Here is a 23646-nt window from a genome sequence, read left to right on the forward strand (position 1 = left end):
CATATTAGAATAAGCACGTGGAAATTGATTATCATTTTATCAGAGAAAGTGTTGCAGTTCAAATTGTATTTGTTCAGTTGTTCAGTCACTCACTTATCTGATCAGTTTGCGGAAACATTGACTAAAGTCATCTCAACTTTAAGATTTCTATATTAACGTTCCAAATTCAATGTTCTTCGTAAATCCTCGAGTTTGAGGGGGATAATCGCATAGTGCATAATAATTGAGTGTTCTTCAGTATAAAATAATTGACTGAGAAATATTAAATCCAAAAGAATAATCTACAGTACGTCATCTCTTTCGCCTCGGGAGGCGGGGGGACACGGGATCAAGAACGTGGGGAAACGCATTTTTTGGACCACGGGGAGCGGCGAATTCGTCGAGCGATCGGGAGGCAGCGTCAACGGATGGTGCGGTGTAGGGTCTCCTAGCGACAAGGCGCAGTGAAAAAGAGAGGGAAAGATTCGTCCACCGCTCAATTCCTCTATACTTTTCTGCGCTGTTGATTCGCGGGATTCTTCTCCGTCTTCTCGATCGCGGTCTCGAGGTTCCTTCCTCGCAGGACGTCTTCTTGATCGGAAAGCTGTCGGTTTTGGAGGAAGACTGTTGCCGAACGAACTCTCAGCTGGCTTTTAGAGACGATCTTTGGGAATTTTCAGCTACAGTGGAGGTAATTTTCTTTCTCCCTTTCGTAGCTTTGGTTTCTGGACGATTGGATCTGGCTGTGATGTCTTCTTCTTATCTTTCTATTTTCAGAAAATATTTCTGGTCGAGTGTTTGAGTTCCTCTGGGGGAAAAGAGTTTGGATTTGTGCTGGAAGAGTAAAAACTGCCGCGAGTTCCATCTCTCGGTGATCCTTGCCTCAGATCTGTGGTTCGGCTGGAATTATTGCAAAGGCGGCGCCTTTCTCGTGCAGCGTTAGCGGTGAATCCGGAGGCGGCGAAAATGCAAAACATTTGCTGCTACAGCGGGCGTTAAGGGACAAAGCTACATCCGTTTCAAGGGAAGCCGGGAGAAGAGGAAGAGGTGCTTCTCGAAGCGTTTCTAGGTTTCCTTTTCTGTAATTACGAGGAGTAAAAGCTTCAAGTTTGGCGACGACGAGCCACGGTACAGGGTAGGAGTTGATATGCTATTTTAGGCAGCTGCCGCATTTTTATTAAGTAATCGTGGTTCCGATTGGATATTTCTCAGGGATTTCTGTGAGGCTGAAATTGCTTGAGCTGCTCGGCAGTTAATGCGGCAATCAAGAGCCTTCTGCGTGCATTTAAGCTTCTCCTTGGCCTGGTAGTGCAGACACTTCTGTATTTTCTTCCCAAGAGAAATTTTAAGTTGGTTTCATGGCTTTGGCGCCACCGAATAGTTCATCTACAGCTCTCGTCTCAGGTTAGAGCTCTTTTTCCGGGGGTTTTTATATGATTTGTCATGGTTTTTGATTGTTTCAGTAAAGCCTTTTTTGAAGACTTTACTGAACCAATCTTTAGTTATTCTCTTTTATCATTAACCACCTTTTCTTTCCGTTTTTTACTCTTTATACGTGTTCTGCAAACAGATTACTTTTTAGTTCTCCATCAGCTCAGTCAAGGAAAACTTTTTTACTAACCTTGTACAAATGCTACTTTCAAATTAACAAACTTCTAGTCTTTGTTATTTTGACAAATAGAATCTTTTCTGCTATTTATCTAATAACCGTTGGTTATTCTTATTGTTCTTAATTTTAGAATTTGCGATGCTACTTGTAATTTGTTCCTGAATGCTGCTGGGAATTTTATGTAACTAAACCAGGGGCTTATCGAGATGTCTTGTACCCAGAACTATGGAAAGCATGTGCAGGATCTTTAGTTACTCTGCCTCGTGAAGGAGAAAGGGTTTATTACTTTCCGCAAGGCCACATGGAGCAGGTACCGGAAGAACTTTTGTTTAGTACTTGGGCTATCCATTTTTATCATTTTCTTCATCAAGATACAACTGCTCTAGTGGGTTTAGCTGTTTAGAATTTGCCCATTTTGACTGTTACATTCTTGTTTCTGCATATAATCAAATGATGCTTGACTTTCTATGTTTGGTTTCTTATAGTAGGTAGGCTTCTTTTTGGAAGCATTAACTTGCTGGTAGCTCTACCTCAAAAGGAAGTCCTTTTATTTTTTTTCTAAATTAAAATTTCATAGTTAAGCTTAACTATTTTCTTAAATATAGAAATAGTGGACTTACACACTTGTATTATCCATGGTTCGTGATACCGAGACGTGCCGGTTAGTATGGATGGAATTTATCATTCCGCTCATCGATCGGTATCGGCATGGGCGGAGCCATGATGGAGCAACAATCTCGCAGAGGCCTATGGAAGGTCGTGAGGCCACCACGACCTCGCGGTGGCCACCTTGAGGTTTGTGAGGTTGCGAGGGCCAACCTTGAGGTCTATGAGGTTGCGAGGCCATTGTCACCACATGATGACCACGCGGAGGCCTTCGCAAGGTTGCAAGGCCGGTGTAACTTGCGGCGACCATGCGGAGGCCTCCTCCGTGAGATTGTGAAGCTGCTGTGACCACGTGATGACATGCAGAGGCCTCCACGAGGTTGCTTGACCGCTATGATCTCGCGGCAGCCACGCAGAGGCCTCCGCGAGGTTGCTTGACCGCTATGACCTCGCGGCTGCCACGCATAGGCCTCCACGAGGTTGCTTGACCGCTATGACCTCGCGGCGGCCACGCATAGGCCTCCACGAGGTTGCTTGACTGCTATGACCTTGCGGCGGCCACGCAGAGGCCTCCGCGAGGTCGTGAGGCCATTGCAATCTTGCGGAGGTCACGAGGTTGTCACACCTCGCGGAGGTCGCGAGGCTGCAACCTTGTAGTGGCCACGTTGAGACCTCTGTGTGGTCATGAGGTTGTTGCGAGGTTCTCGCGACAGTCTCGCCTGTCACGGGCAGACGGTCAATTATTTTATTTTATTTTTCCTTTGTTCTTTATCCTTTTAGAGTTTATGCCATCTTAGTTTAGGGTAGTTAGTTTCTTTTCCCTTTTATTTATTTATTTACAATTAATTCTTTTCCCTCCAATAATTTCTTTTCTTCTTTCATCCATTTCTTTTTCTCCTTCCTTTTTAAGGATGAAGATTGAGATGAATTATTAGGAAAAACATCTAAAGTAAGCAAATATTAATAATTTTTTTAATTAATATATTTTTATAATTTAAAATTTATCGAACCTGTATCGGCGCGACACGATATCGAAATTATATTGATCTAGTCATAAACCGAAACTCCAATACAACTCGAAATTTTAAACCTTGGTATTAACATTAAGTTAGTTTTTGATCTTTTATAGCTCGAAGCATCAATAAATCAAGGATATGACCAGCAAATGCCTTTGTTTGATTTGCCATCAAAGATCCTATGCAAGGTAGTCCATGTTCAGCTGCAGGTAAGTCACATCCAAGTGACTATGTTGGTGTAGCATTTGTTACTTATCATCTTCCTTCAAATGTCATTTATGAGTAAATAAATACCTGTTTTTTTTACTTATTTAGGCTGAAGCAGATACAGATGAAGTTTTTGCTCAGATCATGCTGCTCCCTGAAACTGATGTAAGTCTTTCTTACTGTCTTACAAGATTCTGCAATAGCCTATAATCTATATTGCACGAAAGCAATCCAAGAAAAATTTGCAAAATAAGAATCTGTTTACTTTCTCCTCTATGTTACCTTTGGAATATCATGTTTTACAATATTAAAATAGTAATTCCAGTATACTGTATGTTTGTAATGATTCTGACATAGAAAGTTGCATGAAGAAGTGTTGATTTATAGTTGTGGCTTTCCTCCATATTTTCTGTTAGTCCATGACCTCCTTTTGTGCTATGTTATTTTTTCATAGATTCAACCTCCGCTTTCTTTTGACCTCCGTTTTGCTTCTTTTGTAATCAGCAAACAGAAGTTACTAGCCCTGATACTCCACTACCTGAGCCGGAAAAGTGCAACATTCACTCATTCTGTAAAGTTCTAACTGCATCAGACACAAGCACTCATGGTGGTTTCTCTGTTCTAAGAAGGCATGCAGATGAGTGCCTTCCTCCACTGGTTAGTTACTACTTTTGATAAATGAATTGTTATGCTCACATATCCTTTTCTCTTAGTTGTTATTGTAAATATTGCTTCTTATTGAAATTTCTTTGACTTTGCCCTCCAACTTGTTTAGTCTCAATTTCTCTTTGTATAGGATATGTCCCAGAATCCACCCTGGCAAGAACTAATTGCTAAAGATCTTCATGGAAATGATTGGCATTTCCGACACATTTTTCGAGGTTTGTATGAGTAATGCCAAATTAGTTATAAGTTGCTTTCTTACATTATTTTCATTTATTCTTTTAGCTTGTTTTTTTATGTGGGTCCTGAATGTTGGAGTTTATTAAAATAAAATTGTTGCGTTCTTATGTACAGTGAAGCTCATGTTTGGTTTGTCATGACTTTATATCCTGACAAAAAATACAATGATTTTTTTTTGATAGTGTATAGGTTTAGAGATGAATATGTTATGGTTTGTGATAGTCACTGCACAATCTCTTAATTGTTACTTTTTTCATTACGGTTAATTCATATTTCATTTTTACCATTTTGAAACTTCAAATTAGTAACTTATTCAAAGTTGACTTTTGCTTATCTGAGCTTCACCTTCTCTTTCAGGACAACCAAGGCGACATCTGCTGACAACTGGTTGGAGTGTTTTTGTGAGCTCAAAGAAATTGGTAGCTGGTGATGCATTGATCTTTTTAAGGTTGTAGTTTCTTTGTTTTTATTTTTTATGTACTTTTCTACATTCCAAGATATATCCAATATACTAGATTTTGTTAACCTGAGATAATGTTAATCAAGTGGTTGCATATTTTTATATTGCAGAGGAGAAAATGACGAGCTTCGAGTTGGGGTGAGAAGGCTTATGAGACCTATAAATAACATGCCATCATCAGTCATATCCAGTCATAGTATGCATGTTGGTGTTCTTGCTACTGCATCTCATGCTTTTACCACTGGGACTCTGTTTTCTGTTTTTTACAAGCCGAGGTTAGATTCTTTTTCTTTAAATTGTTTACTTTCTCTTGTACACGCACACGTGCAAACATGATCCTATACTTGTTTGCAATAAACATGTCAATTATTTTTGGGTGCGTTTTAAACAACATTTGTTTAATGTCGAAAGATGTTTAGTGTCTAGAACTTAGTTGTTTTACTTCATCAACTTGAATATATATTATTTATTTATTTTATATATTAGTTTCTGGATGAAAGTAGAACACGATGTATCTCACTATGGTCTTGGCTTTTCCTTTCTTAAAACTATATATTTCTTGGTTTCTACTGCTTGGAGCTTTGGAAATCTATAGACTTTGTTGGGTATCAATATTGAAAACTTACCAAGTTTCTAGATATGCAAATTCCTTGGTTAATATCTGAATAACATATTTATTAAGAATGGGGTTCATGTTTCAGAACAAGTCGATCGCAGTTCATTGTAAGTGTAAACAAATATCTTGAAGCTAAAAACCACAAGTTCTCTGTTGGGTTGAGATTTAAGATGAGATTTGAGGGTGATGAAAGTTCAGAAAAGAGGTACTTTTGGCAATTTGTAATTTGCATCAAATAGATTACTCTGTTAAATCTATAGTTGCAATTTAAGTTCTTCACCTTTGCAGTTTCAGTGGTACTATCATTGGTCAAGACAAGGCACCATCTCGATGGGCAGATTCAGAATGGAGATGCCTAAAGGTAATAGTTTCTCCTATTGAGCATACTTGAAATTATATTATTAACATTGTTAATGCTGGTGATTGTGGATCAGAGCAAACTCTGGTACTTTTGTTACTCAAGTATTCATGTGAAGTGCTTTGATTTGCTTATACAGGTTCAATGGGATGAACCTTCATCTATACCAAGGCCTGATAGAGTTTCACCATGGGAATTGGAACCGCTTGTTATAGCTACTATCTCAACATCTCAACCAGTGGTCAGAAACAAACGTGCCCGACCATTGGTTTCATATGCTCTAACATCTGATCGAATTCCAGCATTTAGTAAAGATCTATCACCTTGTTTGACTGAATCACTTTATATGGTTATTGAACTCCTGATTTCCTTTATGTTTGTCTTCTTGATATCCTGATTTCCTTTATGTTTGTCTTCTTGATATGGTATCAATATTCCAGACAGCATTTATATGGGATCAATATTCCAGTAATGCTGTCTGGACCATTGGATTGTTCATACATTTTCATTAACTTTGGATCTATGTTAGAGAATAAAACTTTGTTACTGTGCAGGTCTCAGTTCCTTGTTCATGGCCGCAGGGCACATGTGATTCACTAGTCATATATTTGTGTTATCTAACCCCTAACATCATCAAATTGGATGCTTTTATTTGGAATTTTATAAAATTGACCACGTTAAGTTTGAAAGTGGAATTAGTGTTATGTCTCTGTCTATTTTCTGGACTTACTAAATTCTCAGTTGAATCTGCTGCTACTATCAAATCCCTTCATGGTGCCAATTCAATGTTTCTGGTGTTGAAATGAGAGAACGAAGCTATTTTAGACATTGCAGTAGTTTGTCTTATGTTCTTTGCTAGATGGATTAATCGACTAACATACGTGTAAATTTTACTTGAAAGCAGTTCATCGCTGAAATTGGTTGCTGAATATCCTTTCAATGTCTGAAACCTAGTATTTTTTTTATCAATGCAGGAGATTTGTTGTGCTGGGAGTAAAACTACTCTGCTTTCAGTACTCAAAAAAAGCAATGTACTCAAAAATAAGTGCAAGAACCACTTAGACTTCCCATTATATAAGGTTTCACTTGGTAAATTGGGAGATCCAGTGACTCTGTCATGCGATGAAAAGAATAACCAGCAGAAAGGATATTTTAGTTGTTTGAAAAACTGACAAACGAGACAAATTGTCTAAATCTCAATATTGTATTTTTTATTGTTTGTTTTTTTTGGTTTCTAGAACACCTAGACTTAAAAGATCAGGTTATGGTAAGCTGTAGAAGCTCCCTTTTGCTGGTTCAGTCATTCAATAAACAACACTAATAGTTATTTATTTATTTTAAATTTTCTAGTCCTGTGTGATTGGATCCAGGCACACAACCCTTTGAGATAACTGACCTAGACAAAAGGATCTATCCCCACAAGTGTGATGTTTTTGGATGGTTATTTTAATTTGGTTATTCATCTCTGCCAGCAATACAACTGCTATATATCTTTTAACATTAGTTGTGTGAGGAAACCATATATTAGCCACTATATATGATGCTTATCAAAATTTTTTCCTCAGTTATCTTGAATGCCTTTTTATTAGTTCTCATGCATATTTGTTCCGTTTTCCAGGTTTAAGGAAATCATCTGGCGAGTCAGGGTCGCATAGCGAAACAGAGATATGTACACCATCCTGCCCAATGCCTTTATTCACATCGGCACCAAAGCCTGGTTCAGCTGAACCTATCGCAAACAATGGACCATCAGCTGCTAACAACCCTATATACTGGTCAAGTGTGGGGAACCAAATTGATTGCTTGTCAGGCAGTGATGATGAACATAGTGAAAGGAAGCAAGAAAGTAGGATTGGCTGTAGGCTGTTTGGTGTCCAACTAGTTGAGAGTTGTGTAGTTGAGGAAATTGCTGTACCAACTGCCATTTCTTCTGTTAGAGAGGAACAACCAGTGGCATCTTTGGATGCTGAATTAGATCAACAATCTCAACTACCAAAATTTAACAGGTCCAATGTTTCGGTACTCATTAGTGAACCTGAGAAGTCTTGCTTGAGGTCAACCCAAGAATCTCAAAATCGCCAATCAAGGAGCTGCACCAAGGTAAATCTTAAATAGTTTTCCTTTTTTCTGCTCCTCTGATTGAGCATTAGTGACTGCATATTCTAATGATACCTGCATATGAATTCTAGCATTGGATTACTCTTGAAAAAGAATATATGAACATGAAGTAATTGTTGCTTGGTTCTCTCTTTTTCTTCAGGTTCACATGCAAGGAATGGCAGTCGGGAGGGCAGTGGACTTGACTAGATTATATGGATATAATGATCTTCTTCTGAAGCTGGAAGAGATGTTCAATATTAAGGGAGAGCTATCCAGCGGAGTGAAAAAGTGGGAGGTTGTCTACACTGACGATGAGGAGGACATGATGATGGTTGGTGATGATCCATGGCAGTAAGGCTCTAAAACTTCCCAAACTAATAATGAGAATGTTAAATGAATTCTTATATGGACAATCTGTGACACGTTCTGTTTTCAGCATCATAATTTACATTTGTTCTAATATTATTTATGTTTTCATGCATCTCCAGTGAGTTCTGCAGCATGGTCAGGAAAATATATCTTTACACATGTGAAGAGGCCAGAAGGCTTGCCCCTAAGGTGAAGCTTCCTGCTTTTGGCAACGCGATCAGGCCTGCATCCAAGAAACCTTTGCCTTGTGCCGACAATAATACCAAACTGGAAGATCAAATTCCTGCTGCATAATAATATTTCTGACTGTCTACTAGTTGCAAAGCCAGTTCATCAATTGTTTTTCATAGAAGACTAGCTGCCGGGATTGATCTGTTTGTTCTTTGGCTACTGGCTGATGGTCCTGCCGCGTTGCTAACAGAACCAATCTGGTGCTTTAGTTTAGGGCTCCCATGCTTTTGTCTATATAGCATTTTCTTCTAAGTTAGGATGGTCCTTGCAGGTGCATGAAAGCTAAGCGACTGGCAACAATAAGTCGACTCTGTTGCAGACAAGAATAAGGCATTGGAGAAGGGGTGATTGAGATACTGCAGTTTTACGAGTAACTACTTTCCTAGCTACCAAATATACGTACATAATTAGGCCTCAGGTTGCTACTAGTAATGCATTAACATCTGTGTTACATCACAGCATGCTATGTGCTTCCATCAAATGGGAGCGTGTACATTAAGAATTGTTTTGGATAAAAATGAGTAGTCTCCACTTTAGAGTTCGAGTTGAAAGGGTTTTAGATTTTTTGTTTTGGGCTTAAGGCATGTTATTTTGGATATGAAATTATACTAGTTGTGAGGTAGAATGTTTTATTTTTGCTGTATAATGAGATAAATTTTGTACAATTAATGCTGAAATCTGTAAGGCTGGTACCAACCTTACAGTAATGGGATTTCTATAATTGGTCCCTTTCTAGTGATAGAAATGAAAGTTGAAGGAATATGATAGAGTAGAAGCCTTTCATTTCAATCTTTGTTTAAACCATCAAAACACTATGGTGAATTAATCTAATCATAATAGAGGAATTGGTTTTCCAACAAAAAGATCAAATGCCAACATATATAACAAATCAAGTGCCATCCATGCAAATATCCAAAATAATTATCACGTGATACATGGGCAAATATTCAAAATAATTCCATTTTTTCCCCTTCTAAATCCGACCAAAAAATGATTATAAAGGTTGTGGAGAGTGCATTACAGATAATTGAATTATAAAGAGAATAACTACATATTCTAATTGCACTGTTCAATTGCAATAAATTGAAATAACGTTTTTATGATCACTCTAAGTTTGTGCGAATATTGATTGTATTACAAGATCCACACATTATTATTGTGCTTTAATAATGCAATATATTTAGCTAACTTTTTTCTAATACTCAAACTGCATACTCAAATTTTATATTTCTTAATATGTATCTAATTCCCATATACTCCTTTATTCCATGTATTAATCACGTGCCCGTCCGAATCATCCATGCAACTAAAGCAATATTTTATATTTATAACTGAGTTAATTACGACGAAGCAGAATTACAAAAGAGGATAAAAATTTAAATTTCGATGAAATGGAGATAATAATCTTTTTTGTCATGCTCAGCTTCTCGATTTACCTTCTCATAGATGGTGGTGAAGTCGACTGTGTGGAACCGTTGGAGTGACGGATTTTATCTTTTGGAACTGACCGTATGGGATCGTTGAGGTGACAGAGTCCACTTTTAGAAGAAGCAAAATTTCATAGTAAAATATATAAGAAAAATGATACAAATACAATATGAAAATGCAACATGACATACTACACTATATGGATGTGGAACCTATGTCTATTGTGTATCATGTTGTATTTTTATGTTGTGTTTTCATGTAATGTATCATTGCTCAATATATAAATGCTTGAAATCTTGACAGTTTTGACGTCGAGCAACGAAGCTTTTTTCTGTGAAAGCCCAAACCTGATCTCCCTCCTGGCCAACGCTCCGACTGCAGCTCCGTCTCCGTTCTCTTCCTATTTTCGCTTAGCGCTTCATCCTAATTCGGCCGAAGCTCGATCCGCTGTTGTCACGCGATTCATCTGCCATTTCCCAACCATCGTAAGCCTTCGTTCGTGATGATCCAAACCGTAGTCTCCCTCCCGGTTAAGCTGGTACTGCGCGTGGTGGCTTTGTTGTGTTTCGTGACTTCATCTTCCAGCTAGTGCTCCCACTTTGGTTCGCCATTAGATTCTTCCATTCTTCTTTCTTCTACTGTTGCATCCAGCTACATAATCACTTCCCCACACAAAGTTAGAGCTTCAAGGTTCAAACTTACCATCATCTCCAAAAGTAAGGGTCTTTAGAAATTTTTTTTTTACCATAAGTGAATTGTTAGAGAAAAGTCAGTGATGAATATGGGTATCTCTTCTTGGCTCGTGTTCATCACTGATGCACTCAAATCAACTTTAGATGATATCCTTTGTATTTCTGTCATTGCCTCATCATTCTAGGGGCTCAATTGAGTTTAATAGTTTAGGGTTTTACCGTTTCTAAAATTAAGATAGCTTTATCAAGGTTGTTTGATTGTATTTTATCAAGGTTGATCATGTTTCCTTATTATAAGACATCGAAGAATAAGCATTGTTTTCTAGGAGGAGGATGCAATTATCAAATTTAGAGAAGAAGTTTACACTGGATGAGTGTGTTGGGATATTTCATCATATATATTTTTTTGAAGTTTCTGTTAGATCGAGAAAGCATTAGAGGGGGAGGTTGAATAGTGTACTTCGCACGCATTCGAAAATCGTTCGAAATCAAAATCGTTATAATGGAAATAAAAAACACATAAATAAAAATATAGTTATTTTTTACTTGGTTCGCAGTCGTGTGACTACTACTCCAAGGTTCGCAGTTAGGTTGACCGTTTACGTTGGACAATCACTATTCATCTTCTCTTCGAACGAGAAGAAGGTTTGTTTGTTTACAATATTACGGTTTGGTAACAATCCTATCCCCTTAGAGATTAAGTGCATAAAAGAAACGAATATACAATGATGAGCACAACGAACTACGTGTTACCAGATGTTAGGCTCATTTGAGCTCGTGGCAGCATCGCATCGGTGTTGCCTCGTTGAAGCTTTGAGTATGTCATCCCGGAGACTTGAAATCGTAGAGGAGCACTTGGACGATGAAGAAAAGAGATGTGTTGAAGCATTAGTCGAATCATACTTTTATAGGGTGATTCGGGTGCTTGGACCAGCCTCGGGCGCCCCATCGAAACCGTTCAGATTCGACTTCATCGTTGACTTATCCATCTCCGAGCGCCTGGACCACCTTCGGGTGTCTAGATCGCTAACGTGGCATTATTTGGCCGAAACTTTATCTGCATCAAACTTTATCCCTTCTCAGGTGCCTGAATCCCTTTCGGATGTTTAAATGTTGACGTCTATCAACCACTTAGTGCATGCTAACTCAGCTTGCTTGTTGGAAACTGCACATTCAAGCGCTTGTAGCACATCCAGGCGTCTGGACCACTCTAGGTGCCTAGAGCTCCATCTGGGCGTCTAGAATAAGTGATTCCAGCCAACTTTTGATGTGAAGTTTTTGCATTATAGAGCATAATATAATGAGTATGAATAATAACTTTTCAGTTGTTCGATCTCAATTTTTGATCTCTCGTGAAATTTGAAGTTGGATCGACGCCTACTGCTGTCTTTGCGAGAATGCATCCTTACTATTATACTTGGAAGAGTTTATCTGATGCCAAACCTTGGTCTACCCGACCTGTTTGGACTTTTGCTCAGCCGATCTTAACCCTCGGGACTTCTGCTAGACCTCCGGTCCTCTACCCCATCTAGGCTTTCGTCTGGTGTCCTTGACCCCTAGGGCTTCTTGCCTGGTATCCTCGACTCTCAGAGCTTTCTGTCTGATGTCTTTGATTTGCTAAGTCTTCCTGCCTAGTCCCTTTGATCAGGACTTCCTTGTCTAATTCTATCGACCAGGACTTCCTTGTCTAGTCCCACGAATTAAGACTTCGTTGCTTAGTCTCAACTAGGACTTCCTACAAACCTGATAAGCACATTAAATCACAAGTAACTTTAATTTTAACCCTTTGCCAATATCAAAACTTAGGTTCGATCGCATGGTGCTTCTAACAATAACAATCTTCCCCTTTTCGATTATTGACAACTTGGTTAAACTTAAATATAACATATAGCATAAAAAATGAGTAACAATTTAAGTGCAAAAATTATTAAGTGCAGAAAAAATAAGAAAACTTAGTCAGATACTTTGTTTTCTTTCCTTCCCTTAAATTAAGGCACTTTATTTTTCTTTCCTCCCCTTAAAGTTACCTCTTCCTCAATTAATGCATAGGTTCTTTGGGGGAAATATGTGTTGCTTAACTTTTTTTTTTTTTAATTTCTCCCCCTTTGTCAATTATAAAAAAAACATTTAGTAACTATTTTCTAGAGTTTTCTTAGGAGTGAAATCAAAAAATACTTTAAAATTTAATTGATCTATTTTAGCACTTGTGTTTGAAAATTCAACAACATTTAATGTTAAAAAACTTAGCTTTTTGAAAAAATATTTTCTTTTTTCTTGAAAAAATATTTGTTCATAAAAAACACTTAGCTCTTGAAAAACACTATACTTCAAAAAATATTTCTTTGTTCCCCTTTAATATATATTAAAGATGAGAGATCCTTTTTGTCAATAATAGTTTATAAAAGTACATTTGTAAAAGCTAAGCTTGAGAACATGCTTTTGTAAAGTGATTTCAAAATATTTTCATACTTAGAAAATATTATCAAGAAAATGTTTAAGTCTAGAAAATAAAATTTCAAAGTAATCTCAAAAATAAGTTTTCTAATAATATTTTAAAGTTTGAGATATAGAATATAATTTTCAAAATATTTTTATGTCATTAAAAATATTCTTTTAATTTGAAAAACATAATTAATAATTGGCATAAAAATAATTCTAGAGAAAAATTTTAAGTTAAAAGCACTTTTAACACATTTTTTAAAGAAAATATTCCAGTTAAAAATAATTTTAAAATCATTTTAAGTTAAAAACAATTTAAAAATAACTTAATTTGTAAATGAGTTCAAAAGAAAACGCATTGAATTTTAGAGATTTTGAAAGTACTTAGTGATGAAATTTAGAGACAATTTCAAAAGCTCTAAGTAGTAATTTTTAATTTTGATCAAGTCCTAGAGTTAAAGACTTAGAGTCAAAGCCCTAGAGTCCCAATATACATGATGGTCACTACTCACTTTGAGTTAGATTGTGTTATATTTATAGTTTTGCATTCAAATGATTGAGTTGATTGGTTTCTTAAATTAAGTTTGAAATAAAATTTTGTTAGAATTATAAGAATTAGTTAGAATTTTAATTGAGTCTAGATTTATTAAATAAATTAAAATTATTAATTAAAGTAAGATTAAATTATTAGTTAAGTTAAAATTGAGATTATTAATTAGGTTTAACTTAAGTTAAGTCAAAGTTGAATTAAAATAAGTTAAATCATTAAGTTAGGTTATGAAGTATATTTTAATTATTTAGGTTAGATTTACTTATACGTAGGATTATTAATTGAGGTTTAAGTTAGTTTAATTAGGTTTTACTTATTTAAGATTCTAATTTGAAGTTAAATTCAAGATTATTTAATTATTTAACTTATTTAATTGATTTGTTAAATTTATTTAGAATTAATTTATTTATTTAGGGTTAATTGAATTAATTAAGTTACTTAGATTAATTATGAGTTTTTAGTTAAATTTAAGTTTAGTTATATTGATTAATTAAATATATTAGATTAATTAATTTTAAATTAAGTCCTAAATCCATCTTACTCATTTATAGATTTTTAATCAATTAATCTTATGAATTGTGTGAGATGATTATTAATTTTATTTTGATTTAATTTAATTTGAGTTCTAAGACATGCTTGATCTTGAGTTAGATTCAAGTTTGATTGCTGATTAATTAAGTATATATTTTAGATTTTAATTTTAGACTATGGCAAGACACAAAGTGTTGGTGTAGGAAGCACCAAATAATCAAACCTTAATTTTAATAATGACAAAAGGTTCAAGTTAAGTGTGTGGTATTTACTAATGAGCTAATCCAAGTATGCAGGTAGCACAAGAAATCTTAGCGAAAACTAGGCAATGGAAGTCCTAGTGAAAATTAGGCAGTGAAAATCTTGGCTGGAGGCTAGGTAGACCTAACTTGGAGGGTTAGGTAGAAAGTCCTGGTTTGGAGGACTAGGCAGGAAGACTTGGCGGATCAAGTGCACCAAGTGGAAGTCTAGGCAGGTCAGGTGGACCAAATGTCTAGCAGTGAAAGTCTAGGCAGGTCAGATGGATCAGATGTCTAGCAGTAGAAATCTAGGCAGGTCAGGTGGATCAGATGTCTAGCAGTGGAAGTCTAGGCAGGTCAGATGGACTAGATGTCTAGCAGGAAATCCTGAGGGTCGAGGATCAAGGCTAAGCAGAAGTTCAACAAGTCTGGATGACTTGATTGGCAAACAGGTAAATTCTTTCGAGTGGAGTGGGTGAGAGCTCGTTCCCAGTGAGGGAACAGTAGGCATCGATTCTGACCCAAAATTTCATTAGAAATTCGAAGTCAAGACCAACATAGTTGACAAACTGTTTAACTTTTTTATTATATTTTATCTTTTTTGCTAACTTATAATGCAGGAAAGGAGGGGCTGAAACGTTGTGTTCCGGGAGCCCTTATCTGGATCTAGGCGGCCGGACTCTAGGCGATCGGACGTCAGCGGAACAGGGCCAGTGAAGCAGTGAGGTGGTAGAGTCCCAGTGGTTAGGACACCTCAACTTCCAGATGCCCCAGATCTGGATAGGCGTTACGGAGTCAAAGGTTCATCCAGAACCTCCACATCAGTATACATGCATCCGGAAAGGGATATAGGCACTTGAAAGTGCCGAGTCAGCAACACCGATGGTGGATTAGCGGACAGCGTGGAGGCGCTTGGAAAGACTTCTAAATGCTCGAAAAGCCTAATAAAAGAGCCTCAAGGGAGACCCCTCAGTGCATCATTCTACAGACAAGCGATGACCGTCTGCACACGAAGCATTAACCAGGAACGTCGTCGTAACGTCGAAGAGCTGCATAAGAAATTGACATCTTCATTTCTTCGATAACTTTAGTTTTGTACTTAATTTTATAAGGATGATATTATTGTTACCGATTCTATATTTTGTATTTGCTAACTCGCTTTCATAAGAAAGGAGTTATATAGTTGATTGCCCGTCAAAAACAGTCATCTAATTATGGGCCTTGGAGTAGCAATCTATGGCTGTGGACCAAGTAAATACCGGTGTGCTCTTTATTTTCCGCTACATGTTTACACAACTCTGATCACAAGAATTCACGAGCATTTTTATGAAATTCGAAAATGCTATGAAATCATTATTCACCCCCCTCTAGCGCTCTCAATGATCCTACAATTGGTATTAGAACAAGGGGCACTCAAATACAATGCAACCACTGGTCGAACAAGTTTTTCAGTTTTTCATTTTTTTTTTGATTCATTCTATGTTCTCCTTTATTACTAATCCATGATCAAGTCTTGGTATATTTCATTATTTTTTTGTGTGCGATATTTAAATGGTTCATCAAGAAGGATATAGACTGCAAGGTTACCTCTATTTTCTGGAGAAGACTTCATACTGAAAAGGTAGAATGGAGTACCACCTAAAGACACAAGTGGACATGTGGATCGTCATCCAAATGAGATTCACAATCCCAATCGATAATAACAGCCTTCCACAGTCTTGCAATAAATGGGATGCGACAACCAAGAGGAAGATTGAAACCAATGCAAAGGTATGACCCAAACACTACAATGTGGGTTGACCAAAGAAGAATTAAATAGAGTTGGTCCGTTCATCAGTGCTAAAGATCTATAGGACAAGCTCATAGAACTTCATGAAGGAACATCAGACACAAAAGTCAACAAGCGCAATCTCTTTATCAACAAACTCTACAACATCAAGATGATGGAAAGAGAATCAACAAATGAATTGCACGCATGAATCCAAGATCTACCGAATGGGGTGCATGCAATTGGACAGCCCGTTGAAAATTAGGATGTGATAAGGTACACACTGAAAGCGTTTCTTAGAAAAATTTGTGGGCATCTATGGTTGATGTTTATAAGGTCTCCAGGGATCTTTCAAAAATCAAACTCGATGAGCTATTTCTGAATTTGAGTTACATGAGCAGACTAACACCATTACGGAAAATAAAAGTATAACTCTTATTGCAGGATTTACCAAAGAGAAAAGGTCCAAAAAACAAGATGAAGAAGAATCTGATGAATCGTTAGAATCAGAGAGCAATGATGAAGTCACAACCAAACTAGTTAACCTAGTTCGGAAGATGCTAAGGAAAAAGTGTGGACTGAAAAGATCGGAGATGAAGAAGGTGGTGCAGAAAGCCAACTCCAACAAACCACCTACAAACAAAACAGAGCTTACTTGCTATGGATGCAAGGAGAAAGGACACTTTAGGTCCGAATGCCCTAACCAGAAGAAGGAGCGTAAGTCCAAAAAGAAGACGCTCAAAACAACTTGGGACGAGTCATCATCAGAGGACTAAGAAGAAGAACCAACACAAGTTTCTTAGCTCTTCCAGCTTGAGATTATCATGCGTTTCATCCATTTAGTTCAGGAGACTACTCGTTTGTAGTTTGTATTGATAGGGAATGAATATCTCGATAATTAGACGCATTCGGAGACGAAGAGACTCATTTTAGAACCTTACATAGCCTACCCATGGCCCATGCCATGGCTGTGGGTCATACTTAGAGGTGGAGCAAAGACGAGGATTCTTGATGCGGGGACCTTTTGGAGGCTTAACTTTTGACTCGAGTATTAGAACGGGACAACATTAGCCCCAAATCGAAGCTCGTCCACGGAACTATATCACTTTCTTTAGAGCAAATTAGAAGTGTCCAAGGGCTGACACAGCCAGGTCATGCTAGCTAGCACAGTTGTGCCGGCCACTACATAAAGCTTAGGAGCCAACATGGCCATGTTGCGCGTCAATGATGATTTAAGGATTTTGTTAGTTGCCCCATCATTTTAGAAATTTCTGTTAAGGCTTCCTTACCTTTTAGAAAGCTCTTTCAAGGCTTTAATACTATAAATAGAGACAAGGAACGATGGTTAAAAGGTATCGAAGAGTACCGAGGGTGATTGGCGAGCTTAAGAGGAGCTCTCGATACCGTGATAGGGGATTGAGGAGGAGGCTACATTGAAGGCAAGAAACTACGATGTTGATGTCTGATAAATCTAAGTAGTTTTTTAATTTTAGGATTAGAGAGTAATTTGGAGTTTGTGTTGATGAAATAAAAGCACTGCCCTTGTTTTATTTATGAAGCATATTGATTGTGATCGATTTTAGTCTGTTCATCTCTTCATCCATAGATGTGTTGTTGGATTCGACTTAGATAGTAACCCCTTCGGGATAGATTGAGGGTTGAACCCTAGCCATTATCATTGCATATAAATACACGATTGGATCAAATGAAAATAGGGGATGCCCTCATGGGCGAACTCTTATTTTCTAGTCTATGAAATCGACTTGAAGGTTCCTAACTCGAAGTAGGAGTAGCATCTAGCTAGATAGTGGCGCTCTAGTGATAGGGGTAGACCATTAAAATGGCCCTAGTATTGCTATCGTGAAAGTAGTTGACCTCATCATAGAGTAAGGATAACGTCTAAGGATCATGACACTCTAGTGACAGGAGCAAACCATTAAAATGACTTTAACACGCTACCATGAAGACGGGAGACCATCTTGAGGCTTTCAAAATTCATCAAAGAGCCTAAGGGATCTATCCTAATCCACTCTGATGGGTTGCGATTAGGATAGACACATTGGTATTTTCGTACTTTTCTTTATCCCATAGACACACTTAGATAATCCCTTCATAATTGTACATTGAGATAAAACCATATATTGCTTTCGTCAACCATTTACCACAATGAAATCGAAATCCTATGATTGCCTTCCATATTAGCTTTCTCACCATTGTTGCTCAATTACTCTCATTTCTCTTTCAACATCACACTTTTCTTTGATTCTATAGATAATATACTTTGTGAATATTTGGTACTTAATAACACAGGCCTAGAGGATGATAATATTTTATTACTTGATGATACCGTATACTTGTATGATTGGACTTTTATTCATTTCTTCCTATTCTAGTATTTTGAGGTTCCATGATGACTTCAACATCATAGGAACCTCGTCAGGATAACTCTTGATGAACCCTTCGATGCTTGTTATTCTTTGCAAAGTCGGCCATATCACGAAGAAAACAAAGAGAAAATTTCGACGTCATCGCTCTTTGATTCGATGTGGATATCTGTTGCCGCATGCATCATTGCAGCAAGATTTCTTCACCACATCAATATCCTTGGGTTAATATGTGATATCTTAAAGGTTTACTCTATTATATGTCTCCAATATCATCTCGACTTCCATTACCACTCACTTGTATAAGGCCTAGCATTAGTGAAAAGGGATATCAACCTCCCACATTGAGCTATTGTGCAATAAGTTTATTATTGTAAGTCAATTCTTACCTTTTTTTGTGTTGGTTAATTAGCAAATAGTAATTAATTAATGCTAAGTATTAATTGTTAAATATTTATCCATTAAAAAATTAATGGGCCCCAATACTAATGTGTATATCCAGTCAACATGGCAGAAAAATTAACATTGAGAAACGAATGAACATCACATTGCGAGGAGATCTAGACCATGGTAGTAGTGGTGCATATTATACAATTGAAAAATTATGTTTAAAGGCAATGATAATGATATAAACTAATTAAAACAATAATTTAAAAGGTCGAGTACGGTAGACTTATACTAATATGTATGACCTGAAGGCTTTTGATGTTAATCTTTAACGTTAGATATTTAATTGATAGTAAAAGATGAAATCGTCACCTTGATAATTAACCCCTCCAAAGTAGCCCTCCACTACCCGACACAAATGGGTCACTAGAGTATGCAATACCTAATATGCTAGCTAGCAGCCTAGCTACGTGGTACTAATTTATCATAGTGCAACACTATAGTTGACATAATTAAGGCGGAACTAGACCTTCCTATATCATCTTGCATGTCGACTCATTCATCTTGTTAGCATAGTTCTTTCGCATGGTCTAAAAGATGGCAAATTTCAAATGGATTTTCGAAACATTGACTAATCGATAAAAAGTGGAGCAACTCCAAAAGGCAATGCATGATAGCTAGCTTTCATGAAACACAATTAAATACACATCAAATTGGAAGCACACGTAAACCTATCGACTTCGACCGGGTTTAGGGTTGCATATCCCACAAGTTTTGGGCGACCTCAATTAGCTTTTTGACTAACTTTACAAGAAGGTGAAACCCTTTTGCAACTAGTAACAACGTGCATGAACATAACTCCTTCCCCAAAAGACAGCACTCAGTCCACTTTAACGTGAAACATAATCCATGCATGAGGCCTTAATTAATTGCCAAATACATTGTGTTTCACCAAATCACCACTAATCTATATATCTTAAACTAATCGTAAAGTAGAAAGCTCTATTTAGTAAATAAATCGCTTGAGATTTCATTAAGATTTCATGTTTCTGAACAAAGTTAATTGCAAGAGTAGAAAATGGAAGGGTTTGGCCAATCTTGTGAAGAGTGTTTCAGGAGCCTCTTGACGGTGATTACCCGAAGTGCCTCTAGCCCGACTTGATTGCAGGATCGTCAGCGTCAGACAGTCCATTGACTGATGGCTTGACCTTCCGTGGCACTTGGCCGGAACATATACGGATTCAATGGCAGTGCCTTAATGTTACATTAATTTTGTGAACTTTCAGAAGAAATTAAGCTGATCGAAGGTTTTTTAACAGTTGAGTTAATCCGGACTGCGCCGGTGCATGCAGTGGTAGCACCCACGTAATCTTCTAAGTACTTACAATACATTATTATATATTTTCTTCTAATAAAATAAAATTTTTTTAGAATGTTAGACTATTAGACCATTCGTTATTTGTGTTCGAAAAGATACCGACCGGATTATTAAAAAAATGGTTGAGCTACACTTGCACATAAATCTTTGCAAAAACTGGTGATCAAACCATCCTACAGATATTTAGACATCCAAGGTTCAAGTAGATCTTGTAAACTGTCACGATTTTCGGATTTTCTCTATAGTGGGATGATAGATCTAAAAATATTGACCGTTTGGATGGACCACAACGAGTAATTTTTGATTTATTCTAGTGATCGGTGAAAAATTTTTGAGACTCAATCGGAGGATAATAAGAATTAGATACTTGGATTTAAAAAAAAACGCTGAGATACTAGTTCTCTGATACGCTCAACTCGACTTAAAATAACACACACAGTAACAAGCACACTCAAATCTGATGACTAGATGTCGAATATATATATAGCATAAAGTGGATTTAGTTATCGAATAATAGCTAGGTCAATTCTTGGCCCTAATAGTGACTCCTGCAAGGATCATTCCACCCTTCCACTTCTCGTTGCTACTTGTTTCAAACATGCCGAATGAGAGCTTTCCTGTGCTTGTTGTAGGCCCTTTGAACTCGTTCCCAAGTACCTCGTGCCACTGGTTGCTATGCCCCCTACGCGATTCCAACACTTCGCTCCGATGCTTTTGCTCCTCGGGGGTGATCAGAGCGAACGTGACCGGGAGGTTTTGCCACCCGAATGCGTCGTCCTTGAACTTGATGTGATAAACTATTTCATAAGTCTTTTCGTGACTTAAACTTAGGCCTAGTTCGACTAACTTGACTAAGTCCATAGTCCCGTCCACTTCCAGCCAGCTCACCTGTTTGAGTTCCACTGCCATGGCAAACCTACAACATCCAATTCCAATAACAAACAAAACTAGCCATATGTATTCACTAAACTACTATTCGACTTTCATTTCGGTACCCACCCATATTTTGCGGTAAAGTCATCGTCGGGAAGATGAATCCACTCCCAAAACCTATTGTCGCTCGCCCAAGCAATGTTCATGGCTTTGGCTGAAATATGAATTGCACCATGTTTTTCTTGAATCAAGGTCTTCATCAGTGCTCTGCTCGTAAGTTTCACGATAAAGTTGATTCGTGAAGTCTAGTCGACATGGACATGGAAACGAGTCAAGTGATAGAAAGAATTAATTCCTACTTACACTATGAACATCGACAGCAACGTGGTAAGCTTTGTCGCCATGGTTAGCAGCCATGTCTTCTAATCTTCTTCCTCTGCTTCCTTAATTCACCTCTCTATGTGTGTCTTATTTATATGAAAAAGCTTTCGAATCAAGGAATATTTTTCTTTCTAAAAGGTATAACAAGATTATCTTTGATTGGTCCACTTTAGTTTCGAAAGAGATGAATTAACGTGGACGGTAGCTGATTTTTTAAAAGTGAATTAGTTGAATTCATATATCTCCACAATAATATCATATTATTTATTTAAGATTTTTATTGTAATCTCAACATTCTTTCGCTCAAACAAAAGATCATTATTTTCCACTGTATTTAGATGCACATCTTATATGAAATACCTAGAGCCCCACTTGCCTCCTACCATTATTCTTATGATCCGGGTTTCTCCAAGCCCCCTACTATTATCTTTATGATTTGAATTTTTCCAGAACTCCTACTATTTATTATTCTCATGGTCCGGATCTCTCCTACTTCTTTTATTTTTTTTCTGAGATTCTCCACATAGCTCTATCTAGATCGTTTTTTTCTGAGATTTCTCATATGACTCCATTTGAACTATGACTCTAATACCACTTGTTACGTAATAGAATTTATATCTCGTATCTATATCTATAGAGATACCTTTACCTTTTAACGTATGTGTGACTGATTGTAATCCAACAAGAGTGGCTGAGAAGATTAGCCTTTCGGGAAAGATGGACGCGCTTCTTTTTGTAAAGGAAAAGCAAAAGGAATAAATCCCTTAACCACAAGAGAAGGGGAATAAAGGCCTTCTCATCCCATCTCATCTCATCTTTGGGGATTGGAATAAGCAATTTGCTTGGCAACTTAACATATTCTTAGTAATTAATTTAGGAAATCATTATTTTTATATAGATAAGTTAATGTCTAAAAATATTTACTCGGACGATAAAGAAAATCACCAGTAGTACTTTTGGTTTGTGTCGATGAGAAAAAAAAGAATCGATTGCATAGAAATCAATATCTTTTTTTTAAAATCTTATCGCCTATTATAAAATAATATTGGCGGAATAAACTTTCTTTCCCTCTTCCTAAGCTAAGCTCGTGCCCTCGGCCCGACTCAAATCTCTCGTAGTGGTGCTGTGAGGTAGATTGTGATGGTGGTGAGAGACCTCACAATCACGAACGACCTCACGATTGCGGTTGCGAACTGCCTAGCTCGCGGCCGACACAATTAATTAGAAATGTTTTTATGATATAATTACCTTAGAAATGTTTTTATTATACAATTAATTAATGTTTTTAATGATATTATCAAGACAACAATTTTTGTCCATTTTTTCCCTGTAGAAGATACATTCAAATCTCTTTTTCTTTAAAATGGGTAATTTCAGTATATTATATCAATTTTTTTAAATATAATTTAGATATTCAATTCTGACGATCCAGAGATAATTCTGAAGGTGATCGATCTGATCATATACAAATTTTTCATCGTCCATTAAAATAAATTGAGAAGGATTTGACAGACGATTCAACATCATAAATTGATGTAACATCATAAATTTTTTAAATTCCTTAAATATAATGAGTTTTGAGTGAAATTTAAATCATTGTCTAAAAAATCCATGTTATTGTTTATTATCACATCGTAGTCCGGAAAGCTAACTGATATAAACTTAAGAATAGGAGAACTCGCTCTTGGGGCATAGCTGAGTTGGTTACGATGGAGCAGACTTGCAGAAGAGGACAAAGATTCGAATCTCGACGAAGCCGAGCAATACCCTCCTCCGTCGTGACCAACTGTAGTTTCTCAATTTACCTCTACATAGATTGTCGTAGGGCCGACCGTGTGGAGCCGCTGGAGTGGCAAATTCCACCTTTTGCAGAAGAAAAGAATAGGAGAACTCATGTCTCCGGAACATAATTGAGTTGGTTACGACGGAACAGATTTACTAAAGTGGATAAGGATCAAATCTCGACGAAGTTGAGATAATCGCTCTTTCGTCATGATTAATTATAATTTTTTAATTTATCTCTTTCGTCATGCGATCAACCGTATAAAGTCACTGGGCCAATCCCATCTTTTTGTCGACGAACAGGAGGACTCATTCATCAGTCATCACGCACCAATATTCTAACTCATCCACCAGCATCTA

General features: G+C 37.1%; 2 protein-coding genes across 3 annotated transcripts; one reads left to right on the forward strand and one right to left on the reverse strand.

The window, feature by feature from the left end:
- Nucleotides 1–357: 357 nt before the first annotated feature.
- LOC141842124 (auxin response factor 7-like) lies at nt 358–9086 on the forward strand. 2 transcript variants are annotated; one of them, XM_074730341.1, is made up of 16 exons: nt 358–670; nt 757–1114; nt 1192–1383; nt 1783–1898; nt 3324–3419; nt 3526–3582; nt 3922–4074; nt 4214–4298; nt 4678–4768; nt 4891–5055; nt 5482–5601; nt 5685–5757; nt 5894–6062; nt 7373–7854; nt 8015–8205; nt 8343–9086. In XM_074730341.1, exons 3-16 carry the CDS (start codon nt 1338–1340, stop codon nt 8515–8517), a joined length of 2019 nt encoding a protein of 672 aa, XP_074586442.1. In that variant the 5' UTR covers nt 358–670; nt 757–1114; nt 1192–1337; the 3' UTR covers nt 8518–9086. The 2 variants fall into 2 exon arrangements, with proteins under 2 accessions (XP_074586442.1, XP_074586443.1); XM_074730342.1 differs by having other exon boundaries at nt 757–1107.
- An 11509-nt stretch (nt 9087–20595) lies between these two features.
- On the reverse strand, nt 20596–21583 carry LOC141842001 (uncharacterized protein PHLOEM PROTEIN 2-LIKE A4-like). Its single transcript, XM_074730213.1, has 3 exons — nt 21487–21583; nt 21250–21390; nt 20596–21166 (listed from the first exon to the last, which is right to left on the reverse strand). Exons 1-3 carry the CDS (start codon nt 21525–21527, stop codon nt 20773–20775), a joined length of 576 nt encoding a protein of 191 aa, XP_074586314.1. The 5' UTR covers nt 21528–21583; the 3' UTR covers nt 20596–20772.
- Between the last annotated feature and the right edge of the window lie 2063 nt (nt 21584–23646).

The sequence above is a fragment of the Curcuma longa genome, chromosome 11 (assembly GCF_044706935.1).
Source record: "Curcuma longa cultivar G26 ecotype Majalengka, Jawa Barat chromosome 11, ITB_CL_G26_1.1, whole genome shotgun sequence".
Classification (NCBI taxonomy): Eukaryota; Viridiplantae; Streptophyta; class Magnoliopsida; order Zingiberales; family Zingiberaceae; genus Curcuma; species Curcuma longa.